Source organism: Athene noctua, chromosome 1 (genome assembly GCF_965140245.1).
Source record: "Athene noctua chromosome 1, bAthNoc1.hap1.1, whole genome shotgun sequence".
In the NCBI taxonomy this organism is placed as follows: domain Eukaryota; kingdom Metazoa; phylum Chordata; class Aves; order Strigiformes; family Strigidae; genus Athene; species Athene noctua.
In genome coordinates this window covers 227,410,357-227,422,982 of record NC_134037.1, presented here as the reverse complement: position 1 = coordinate 227,422,982, position 12,626 = coordinate 227,410,357, and the positions used below count along the sequence as shown (strand labels likewise).

Below are 12,626 nucleotides of genomic sequence, written 5' to 3'. Positions count from 1 at the left end.
GCTTAAGTCAGGAGTTGAAGAGAATTAGACTTGCAGTGCAACAACTTGAAACTATGCACTGTAAATGGTGAGGCATTCTCATATTATACAGAGCTTCATACAGATGTTTTCTCACTTTGGTAGATCTTTAAGAAGTGTGGAAAAATAAAAGTTTTCTCCTCCTGAAGTGGATGATGATGAAGTAGTTTCTAGCAGAGAGGTGAAGTTAAAAACTGGAAAGAGTGGTTGACAGACTATACCGTTGTGCTGTCATTCAGAGGGACCTCAACTGATAGGAGAAATGGGCAGAGGAATTCCAGAGAGTTCCACAAGAGGAAATGCTGAATCCTGAACCTGAGGAAGGAATAATCCCATGCATCAACACAAGTTTGGAGCAACCAGCTGGAAAGTAAGTTTGTAGGGAAAAAATGGAAGTCCTGGTAGATGACAAGCTGACCATAGGGAAGTGCATCACCAGCTGGTCAAGAGAGACAAATGATCCCTCCCCTCAACGCAGCAGTGGTGAGACATTTGTAGTATTGTGTCCAGTTCTGGGCTCCCCAGTGTGAGACAGACATGGTCATATTGGGATGAGTCCAAAAAGGGCTGTGGACACAACTGAAGGAGCATCTGTTGTACAAGGAGAGGCTGATAGAGCCAGGATTGTTTAGTTCCAAGAGGAGAAGGCTCAGGGGAACCCTATCAGTGAAAGGACAAGAGGCACAAGATGAAATACAGCAAATTGGTTAAACGTAAGACAAACACAAACTTCTCTCCTCTCTCCTTGTGGTTTTTTTTAACCATAATGCTGGTCAAGCACTGGAACAGGTTGCCCAGGGAGACTGTACAGTCTCCTCTATCAGAGATATTAAAAAATGGACTAGATAAGGGGTTGGACAAGACAATCTCCAGAGGTTTAACAGCCTTCATCATTCTAGTCTATGACTCTGTGATAAGCGAACTTCGGAGGGCTACTGGTGGCTATACTACCTCTGCTCCACCTATATTTCCTCATACTTGAGAAACAGATGTTCCAGATGCCAGAAAACAGACTACTGCCAGAAACCACCCTGAAAATATAGCATCCCATGCTATATTTTGGTACACTGCATGTAATACATGGAATGTCATTCCAAACATGCCTCATACCTCTGAATTGATGGAGATCTCTATTTGCTTAAATATGTGAGTCACTTACAATAACTACGGTCCATGGAAAAAAAGTAGATTAAATGGTCAAGAAGGGATGAGGGTTTGAGGAGAGCCTCAGAATTAGAGATCAAGGAAACTCAGAGAAAAAAAAAAAATAAATCTATAACAATATGTGTTTCCACAGACAAAAAAAACCCTGTGTTTACAGTTTTATTTAGTGTTCTGTGTTTAGTTCATAGGCACATAATACTCAAGTGAGAAAGGCCTTAGAGCACAGCAACTTACTTAAATCTCCTCAGATATTCTCTGGGTCCAAGAGTTAATAGTATACATTGGCAAATCAGGAACAGAACACCACCTCCTCAAAAAACATCTAGCTGGCAAACCTATTACACAAACAATTTACTCTCCTCACCAAGATGGTATAATTGCTTGCATTTCCATAAGGAAAGAAAGCTCAGTTCCCCTACAGCTTTGACATAGGTCTATCAAAAGGTAGAAAGAGAAACAAAAAAACAACTGGAGAGAATCTCCAAGCCAAACGTAGAAGATACTAAACCAAACAAAAAAGTATTCATAGTATTAAGAACTAAATATCAGACTTGATAAAACATGAAAAGTAAAAGATACTATACTGTAAATTGGTCAAAACACTACAAATTCACTGGCTAAGAGGAACTGGCAACAAGGGTTTCTGTCTGGTTATTTAAGAGCTTATATATGAGCACATCCATCCTGTTACAATAATCCCCAGATATTTTAAGACTAGACAATATAAACTCTGAGGAACAATGAGGGGAATTTGAGTTATGGCTATGATATAAGGAAGAAATTGTTCCAACTGTGGCATACCAGGATCAGGGCCATGCCTGTATGCATACACAGCATATACAGATAGATCCCCGTGAGATCCTTGATTTTCACAGATAGTCTCTGCACAGATGACATAGTGGACTGACTAGAGACAAGATGACCAAACAAGCTCCTGGCAGCCTTCATGACAAAGTATTTAACTAAATGTTACAGCTCTCCAGTTGGAAATTTCTAAAAGTCCCAGAAATTCTCCTGGCAGCTCCTGCTGTGCACAGACTAGTTGATAAGCACTACTTGTATGCCTAAGCATATGGATTAATATCCTGGGTGGAGAACCTGTCATTTCCAGTGACTTCCCCCAGCAGACCCTGATGTAAAATTGACCAAGCTGGAAATAACAAAGATTCTTACAAGTAGTCAGTAAAATGGCTTTCTTTTAATGCAGAAACGGTCATATAGGACAGTTGTATCGACAGGATGGAGTTAAGATAGAAGATATTTTGGAAGTAATTTAATATAATCAATAGCAATGTGTGCAGTGGAAAGGTCACATGGAACAAGAGCCCAGCCAGACTATAAGAATTCACTAGAATGACATTTCAGAGTCTCTTCTGACCCATCTGAAGACAGTACCACAAGCAATGGAGACTCACATCAACATCCAGAGAGTAACCAGCCATCCCATTTCAGACTCAGTTCCCCACCTCAACAGTACTCTATGCAAAAGATGTCAATAAACTGTGAGTATCTGTACATCCTACCCATAGTACCAAGTACCACTTATTCATAGTTATGCCAAGGTTCTGCAACATAATAAGAATATGATACATCTGCCAGTGCTTAAATAAAATGAGAGCTGCATTTGGTACCAATTGTGGAACTGATTATATTAGCTGTATTTCAGCATGGGAAAAGCTGCTTAAGTTCAAAATGCTTGAGTTAACTGAGAAACAGGAAATATCTTGAGGCATCAGTGCCTCTAGAAATTTAATTACTCAACTGAAGAACAACTGGTCTGTAAGCAGATGCAGTATGAAGTCAGCATTAATTAATTCAGTTAAAACATTACAGGGAGTAAGCTGCACAACAAAACAAAATCTTGTGAAGAAAACTCACTTTAAAAGCCCGGTCTGTGTGTGCTCAACATACAGAATAGCAAAACTTATGGTAGAGTAACATTACAGCAATACTGCTTTTTATTTCCACTTGAGTATTAACTCCATAACATGAAAATTGATTTTTAAAACTTTTCTGGGCTGGAACATATTTGTGTTCATATAGCACTTAAAATGGGACATTCTTTCTAACCTCAAAGAATCGTAATACCTACAAACTGCTACAAAAACACAGAAAATACACTGGACATAACAATCTCTAACAAACAGAACCACACCACTTCTGATAGATGAGAATTCATACTCATATAATAGCCTTTTAACACAACTGTTATTTATCAGGAAACAGCTGGAGAAGGGAACAAGACATGATACCACAGCAGACAGAAATTTCATTCCATATTTCCAAGCCATGATGGTTTAAAAAATGTGTGATACACATCTCTAAGATAACATTTTCAAGGAAAGAAATAAGGTTTCATCTAAACACTATACTACCAGAATACCACTGTACTACCAGAATATTGAAGTACTTGAGCAGAATTCTTCCAAGGATACAGTTTTTTTCTATGACTCAAATTTTCAGCAAGTACTACTAGTACTCAAACTCCAAGACTGTTTATTCTTAGCAATTCTTCTACAGGGAGCCCCTGAACATGTTATAAAGACTGATGGTATCAGCGTACTTACAAACAACCACATATATGTATACAGAAGCATGCTTTCAGCCACCTGTTCAAGAAGTCTCTACATGAAGTGGAGTGAAATAAATGAGTATTGGACAACGCACATCAGTAGAACTCTAGCTACTTTTAAGTAACTTTGAGTCCTTAAGTGAGGGATTCATTTCAAACATCTCTCACATACAGAGAGTCAGGTCACAGTATTCTATACATAAATAAGCACCTGAGCACAGCTCCACCAAACTCAACATAAATTCTAGATGCATCAGTAACAATGATGTGCTTTGTGAATACTGGAAAGGAGCTCTGCATTTCTAAGAAACAGAAATCCTAATACTGAGGTCAGTGATGAAGCTTTGACTATTGTGAAGTTCACTTTGATCACCAGAGGCTGCTTCACTTTCAGTGATCCATTAGAGGTGCAGCTGCTGTTCTTTTTAAGTTTTTATGATAACTGTTGTAAATGAAACCTTCTGAGTACTCTGCATAGCAGTTGCAAATTATTATATTTGTCCCAACACAATATAGCTTAGTACCGGTCTCCTTAAAGTTTGAGAAATATGAACTATCAGAAGATGCTACTGCAGTATCACCCACAACAAAACCTAGAGACCTAGAAAACCATAGAAACCTGAGATGGGATTAGTTGTATGTAATAGTCAGGAGCTATATGGCACTTCAGCTCTTCTGAAAAAGCATTCTTTCGTCAAGGTACACCAACCAGTAATTATTCCTAGAACTAAAAAAAGGACACTAATTGGATTCGTGTACAACACTTTTGTTATCAACTATTACATAGCAACAAAACATGAATTATGTACTGAATTCAAGTACGAAAAAGGCTAATCAGTTAAGGAATTCTTCTCAAACAGCACTAGAAAAAAGGTTCACATCAAACTTTTCAAAGAAGTTTTCTGCAGAATCTTTCCATCTCCACTAATAGCCATACCTTCACCAAAAAGAAATGCTGTTCTGTGTACAGAAGACACACCTCAAGTACAAGTGAGTATCTTTCATTGCAACTTGTAAACTAATGAGAAAGTGCCCTTTAAAAATGTTTGTGTCCATGAGAAACAAATGTTAGTCAAAAAAATGTAACCTGCATGCATCCCTTTTTCTCTCCAGTAGGAAATAATGTAAACATCAAGTGATTTTTGGTGTATTTCAAAGAAATTTACTTACAGACTTCGAAGCAGTGCTAATATATTGCATCACCATTTCTTTTTTGGTATTAAAATCCTTTTCTCTCAGTGGCATCTTCTTGTCTTCATTTAAATTCATATCTTCCTAGAATGGGAGGGGAAAAAAAAAACCAAAGTTTTAAATGTCATCCAGCAACACAGTTGTTTAAGAGACTGATTTAAAAAATAAAGACACGACAATATGAACTTTATTACACAAAACAACTTTTCATAAGTTAGATGTTACTCAAAACCATAAAAATCTTTACGCAGCTTCTCTAGCAACCAGTCAATTATGCCAGGATAAAGCAGTGCATCCCACCCATCACTAGCATAATCTCATCTTAGAAATCACCTACAGCTTCACACACACACACTAAAATACAGAAAAGCATTGTTTAACACTTCCTAAAACATTTATGAATGTACTCAAAGTGGTCTCTTAGAAAGGTCTTTTTAATGATATATCTATGTGTTCCACAATTCTGTTCCTTGGTTCCCAAATACTTAATCCTGGGTACAGAATCTGCTTTGCACTGAGAGTAGTTCAATAATATACACCTTTGCAACAGGTAAGAACCAAATTCTTGACAATGTGATCATTAAACCAATGTCTTCAATTGTCATCAAAACCCCACCACAGTTCATTCATTCCAGCATAAACTCAAGAGGTCAAACAGAACAGATGCAGAACTACATTCAAAGCCATACAGCAGCTATTCATTGACATTTCTGACACATGGACTTTAACTGTTCCAGCCTAGAAAATGCTCTGATCCTTGTAATCAGTTCCACATCTATGAGAAATTACATTTCCTATCACACTGGAGGTAAAAAGGGAAAAAAAAAAAAAAAAAAAAAAGGGCTTTAAGATTTAAGAAATGATTTAGGCACACACACGTATGAGCCCATACAGCATTACTATGGTCATCCAAGCTTAGCAAGAATTACTGCAGTTATTTTCAGCTGAGACTCACAAGGTGAATCCTCACCAGCTTCGGCAGGAGCAATGCTACAAAATCAGCGGGTAACCATCCTGATATCAAACCTATTTCACCTAGTCAGAAATCAAAGACAAACAGCAAGCAAACTCATAACCTTAGAATTCTAAGAAAAAAAACCCCTAAAGATCAAAATTTTATACTACACTGAAACTTAAGTTTCCTTGTCTTTTGCTAGTTTTCATATAGAATAGGATAGATTCAAGCACCTTTTGCAGAAACATTTAGAGTTCTGCATATATCTGAGCTGTGAGAAGACACTGCAGAAAATGCTTGACCCCATAAACTGATCTTCCTCAAAGTACAATCAGGGCAACTTTGTGTAAGTTATGGATTTTTTCCCCCACGAATGCTAAGTTTCCTTCCTTTAAGGACTAGAAAAGGTTCCTCACTTCAACCTAGTATGCATTTAAATTATTACTTATTAAATTATTATTAAAATGGTATTTAAATTATGTAATACTGTATAGTATATTTATAGTAACAGATTTGTTTATTATACCATATATACACTATATTATTACTTCATATTTTTAGTATTAAAAAAACCAGTGTGCATGTTGTAAAAAGTTCTTTCATTCAAGCAATGAGAATAGTCTTTGCCTCCTTGGCAGACACCTTGCATACTGGTGTTACTTCCTACATCTGAAAGTAAATGCAAAACAAGTTTATCTAAATAAGCTGGAAGAAAGGAGGCCACACATTCTTCAATCTTTCCTCATAGTTCTGTTCTTCAAAATACTGAATTCTTTTGATCAAAAAACTCAAAGAATCTATCTGCTTATACCCAAACCAGAATTCTAGCAGTGCATAAGGACACACATGTTCCTGAATAATTTTCAAGTTGCCACATACTAAATCAAATGTTGGGGATATTATCTTGAAAGGGCATGTGGCATTTTCTAGCTTTTCTTGGATGAAAGTAAAACAAGAAACTATTATGATTTACTTAATGATAGGAAATCTCATGTGATCCAAAAACACTGCACAGACTCAAATATCCATGATAAAATTAAAAAAAAAAAAAAAAAAGACTTAAATACACATACATTAAAACACTGTTGGGATCAAATACTATATGGAAAGAGATAATTTCCTTTAAAAAACATTAAAAAGTGGAAATTTTTGTGTGTGTGCACACACCATTTGGAAAAAAAGTTAAAGATATTTAAAGTTACCTGTCTTTATCAAGGCTTACAAAAGCCGCTGCACTGTTTTTAAGATGAAAAAGAACACACCACAGAAAGTAGTGTCTTTAGTATTTCAAAAATCAAAAACCTAAAGTAATCTGCTAAAAGGAAGGGTACATGGAGACTGCTAAGTGAAATGACAGTGAAATGGTCAGGTGAAAACCTAAAAATATAAACCGGCTACACAACAAATCAATCTGAATATTTTAATTTACTGTCAAGCATTTAGTAGTTAACTACTAGCCAGGACTTTTACAACTCATCAATGAATTCTGACACTGATATATGAGTTTGGACATAAAGATTTGGGGACTGCTAAAAGGCATTTAAAATAAGAACAGATAAGGAAGTTCTTTTGAATTTACTCCTTTAAATATTTTTTCAATAAGAAATTCTTTCAAATCCAGAAATACTACAACCTGAAATTCTCAACAACTGCCCAAAAGTCTTTATGCCTTATCTAAAACATCTCAGCTTAAAAATGGAGGGGGGGGGGGTGTATAAGAATTGAAATCAAGCCAAATTGCCAAAAATACTACACTCTTAGTATTCCTTATAGCTTTCCATTTATTATCTTGTCTTGTTACAGATATGTAATATTTCAGTTTCATTAATTACCTTCTATTAAATGCACAACAACATATTTATGACTAATCTTATTGCCAGGCAACAATGCCTGGCATATGCCATATGCGCGTCTCTGTTGATATGGCATATGGCAACCCATACTATAAATTACTAAATTCAAGTCCAGCTTGACATGATCTGATAAATTTGTTTTTTACTGCAAATTCCAATAAATGCCTTTGGAACGCTGTGCCTCAGGATTCCTTCCCACAGGGATACAACTGTATAGCAATACTGGCTTCAAATGAAAATATACTTTACATGTATATTTAATAAGGGTAGCTGTGTTTTATTTAATAGTTAAACTGTATTTTTAAAGTCTACATAAACAGAAATGTGAGAACACTGAAACCAAAGTATTCCATTTTAAGTTTCACAAAAATATATGACTAAATCTTGATGTTTTCTAAGAGTTAGCGTATCTTCAGTACCTTCCCTGCAATAACAACTGTGCAATTCATGTATATCCTACCTAAGGGGGAAGAAAAACCCCAATAATGCTTTTCACATTAGCCAGTAGCTACTGCAAAGTTATTTTTTCTGTTTAAAGCAGCTCTGCACTTTCTTCAGACTTGCTCTTTCAAGTTTTCTGAAAAATAACTTCTGAATTTAACAAAGGGCTTGTCTTTCCTAAAAAAAAAAAAAAGTAACTTCTAATCACACTTAAAAAAAAAAAAAGAACCAAAGAGGGAAGTAAGAAACTATTTTCCATAATCCTAGATGTAAAGGCAGGTTTGGTTTATTTATAGGAAATATTCTGTGTCTGTGTGTAAAAAAGTAATTTCTATGTTGTTGTTTTTATACAGATTAGAAATATTCAGTAATACCTGGGGAAGGTCAGATGTGCTTAGTTTATAACATACTACAAATCCTTTCTTTTATTTCTTCTTAAATCATTGGAAGTTATTCTACAGGTGAGCAATACCTCTTTGGAAAATAAGAATAAGTCATTTCACAAGGATTTTTTCCTAATAGCACTAGCAGAAATGAAAGGAGCTAAATGACAGTTAATTATCAGCTTTAACTGCCTGGTTTTAAGAGCTCTTTCAAATTTTTTACCATCAAAGCCATATGGGACACCACGGCATAAAAGATGGGGAGAAGGAAACACTATGCACCCAGGAAAACCAAAAGTATAATGGAATGCATTCAGTGAAACTTTGAAATTTGGAAACTGCTCCCTTCAGTACTAACCAATTGACTTTCTATTTTGTGAAAAATTAGCTCTAAAAGCCTGGTGACAACATTCAAATTGTTCACCACCCCCACAAACCACTTAATTTGATCAGAACAGCAAACTAGAGGCTACAATATATAATTAGCTATGTAATCTACTGTGACTAAACTAGCTTTATTCCAGTCCATTCAAGTGCAGATAATCTGAGGAATCCTTTCTGCATTACATGTCATAGCTAAAATAACACTGATGAAGTAGTTTATCAAAAAGAGTTTAAGTGCTTTGTTATTCAACGAAACTAGGAAAGCATTTGAATTATCTAGTATGACACTATTACATTAACATAATTTTGAAGGTAGTTATAGAATTAGAATTAATTGCTTCAGGATCCATGGATATAAATTTACATAGATGCACAGTAGTAGCTTTCTGAGGATTTATGGAAAGTTTACATTTTTTATGGCATAGTCTCAACATCTCACACTATCTTATACCAGAATCTCCATGGGATGGTAGAGAAATACACGCCCTGCTACATCAGTGTAGGCTGTATGCAGGGAGGCATACCTTCAAATTTTATAAAAAAATTCTCACATTTCCTAACATCTTAACAACTACCATCCACAGAGAAATTTCTTAACAGAAGCAAAATATCCTAGACACCAGGGTATACTGAGAAAAATAGACTATGTGAGAACAACAAATACAAATACAAAAGTTGATGACACAGTAAATTAGTCCTCCCTTTCATCAGCTTCATCATGAAAATCCTGAATCCTGTCTCTTAAATTATATCTCTCAACAGGTCTACAAATGCATATTCGAAACTAAACTAGTATTATTGAGTACTAGGAATTAGATTCCATAAAGGTACTTCTCTCACAGCACATTTAATTTCCTCCACATCTCAGCCTCTGGTGGTCCCTTTTTGTTTCAAGTGTTACTTGTTACTACTTGCTGTGAGGAAGATAAAGAAATAATAACCTAGGCATCACTCTCCTTGTTTATGTCCTTTTGTACTCTTCAGATTGCAGTGACTATCTTCTCCCATGGCCATTCCATGTTTAGTTTTCAATTGCCCAAAATGTCATCATCGTCATGACAAAAATCCTAACCTATTGAGGTGGTACCAATGCCACATGATCTTTCCAGCAAGCGACCGCTCTTTTTGCGGCACAGTAACCATCACAGCTAAGGAAGGAAGGAAATTTGAGACTACATGTGCAGACAAATGCTGCTTTGGAGGCAAGAGCCTTAAGTCTTTTCTGTGCAAGAGTGACATGGAATACAAATTGAGAAAAAAAAACCCTGCTGTGACATTCAAAGGCAAAAAATCCCTTCACAAAAGTTTCAGGTCACCTTGAAAGCAAGCAGGATTCCCCATTTCTTGTTCCTCCTTAAAACCGTTGCATAATTTTATTTCTAATAACCAGAAACCTTTAGTTTCCATTTTAAATATATTTGGAGCAAAATCTTCTCAAAATGATTCAAAGACTTCATCCCCTAAGAAACATCCCAAAACTAACATAATTACAACTCACAACAACAATATTAAAAATTCAGGTAAAGATCAGAACACATGTTCAAAAGAAGGCCCCATCTGTCGGTTAGCCATATTATCATTCTTTTAAGTAAAAGAAATCAGTGTAAGATTCTTACCATCATTTTTTCAAACAATGTTATGACTTCTCTTTCCGACAAGGGTTTTGGAGCAAAATCCTCCGCATCCATAGGTGTGGATGACCAGTCTGTAGAATGTGACTGCTTCATATGTGTCAGAGGAGGTCTTTCCTTTTTGCTTCCTGGAATCCTTATACTGGCAAATCGATCCAACTGAAAACAGAAAAGGTATAACGTATCACATACTGTTTCCATTCTATCAAACCTTAATTAAGGATGGTGCTCTTGGAAGCTAAGCATCCTTATTTTTCTGTGGTAACTTGCCTGTTATTTAACCATCCCATTTTAAAGAGTTTTCCTACAGATACATACAACGGTCAGTTGCCTTAGCACTGGAGTTAACAGACCAGAATCCCATTACATTATGGAGAAATCATGCAGAACATGAGAATTTTACGGGAAGTTTGGAGGAAAAGATATCTACAAAACCAATTTATGAAGGGTTCTTCCCAACCATTACATGCAGAATATCAAAAAGGAGGCTTATATACCAAAAGCATAGTTTTAAAGTGTTTGTTACTCTGAAGCAGCTGTACTCCTGTCATTGAAACGGAATATACAAATATGCATTGAAATAGAATATACAAAGAAACTACTTTTTATTAAAATACAAGTTAGCATAACTAAAACACTGTTCTATTTATTTTTATTTGCACTATGTTATCCAAAACTTAGTGCTTTTCTGTGCTCCAATTACTTAGAAGTTTAGGAGAAGCATAAAAACCATCAGCTCCTTTATTAAGTAGGATACACTCATGGTTTCATGAATAATCCTTAGGATTTAACATGAACACAAGACAACCACTCCAACTTTATCAAGAACCACAAAAACTTCTTTAGAAAAGTGGTTTGGGTTGTGGGGGTTTTTTACTGGTTAGATATTTATCAATTTTTCCATAAAGATCTACTAAGTGAAATTTTAAACATTTTTATTGTTATAACTTGTGTGTTTCAACCTATATGGGCAAGGACCAACAGAACACAAAAGCAGGTAACATATTCAATGAGATGATGAAATCTAAGTCATATTTGTAGCAGCCTTTTTAACATGTGAACAGCAATATTACACTTGTCAACACAGAAGAGTTATGGTAGCATTTGATGCATAAGAGATTTTGGACAAGATTTCAACCGTATCAATAGACTTATGTCTTCGAAATGATATGCAAAAATATTCTGAGGCTTCAATATATCCTGAAGATCAGTATCTTGAGATATCTCTTAATAAGTACATCAAAGTTACCAAACTAAATGACAAGTTATTACAGCATCTGTGGAATTAAGATCAGAGAGAGCAAAGAAAATTAGTAGCAAAAATTGGGTACAAGTGTTCCACTCTAGTCAGAGCAAGAACTGACTATTAGACATCCATGAAGAGCTTTAGAGGAAAAAAAAAGACTTTAATTCTTCCTGCTCAAAACTGAAAAGGAACAGTTTTTGGAATGTAGAAATAGATTGTAAGCCACTCACATACAGATGTTTATAGAACATGCAAAAGCAGGAAATTAATATAGCATAAACATAAAAGAGCTCAGCATGGATGATGGGGCCCTTCAGTGTCACATCAAACCAGCAGGCAATGAGGAAAGCACACTCCACAGGAATAAGTACATAGGCAAGACCCAGGAAGAAAGAGAATTCAACAAATGCAAAAGGGAGGGTAACATCATTGGAAGTGAAGTATAGTCATCAGTGGCAAAAAACATCTTACATCTTGACCAGACAGCAATTTCCCTTCCTGTCTATAAAATCAGAAGTCTATGGTATGCATGGGAAGATGAAGCCAGATTGCAAACTACAGTGACTAGAGTGGAATATTAAAAAAAAACCAATCATATGAGATTTTTCTTCTCAAACAATGGCTTTCACAGAGCACTGATGAAAGGCAGCACACCTGCTGCAAAGTATGAGTTCACCAGTAGTTTCTCCACTGTTCACTATCAAGTGCATAAACTAGGAAACAAACCATTGTATTTGAAGGTTCTTCACATGCAGACTTGAAGCAGGGGTAGAGGGAAGAGAATAGCA

General features: G+C 35.8%; 1 protein-coding gene across 2 annotated transcripts in view; it reads right to left on the bottom strand.

Annotated features, from left to right (window-relative positions):
• The window catches only part of DIAPH3 (diaphanous related formin 3), a 255,321-nt gene that overhangs the window by 218,724 nt on the left and 23,971 nt on the right, over positions 1 to 12,626 (bottom strand). For both annotated transcript variants that reach the window (XM_074912215.1, XM_074912225.1), the window contains exons 3-4: positions 10,578 to 10,751; positions 4,925 to 5,029 (exon numbers count right to left, since the gene is read on the bottom strand). In XM_074912215.1, coding sequence (XP_074768316.1) covers positions 4,925 to 5,029; positions 10,578 to 10,751 — 279 coding nt within the window. The remainder of the gene's footprint in view (positions 1 to 4,924; positions 5,030 to 10,577; positions 10,752 to 12,626) is intronic.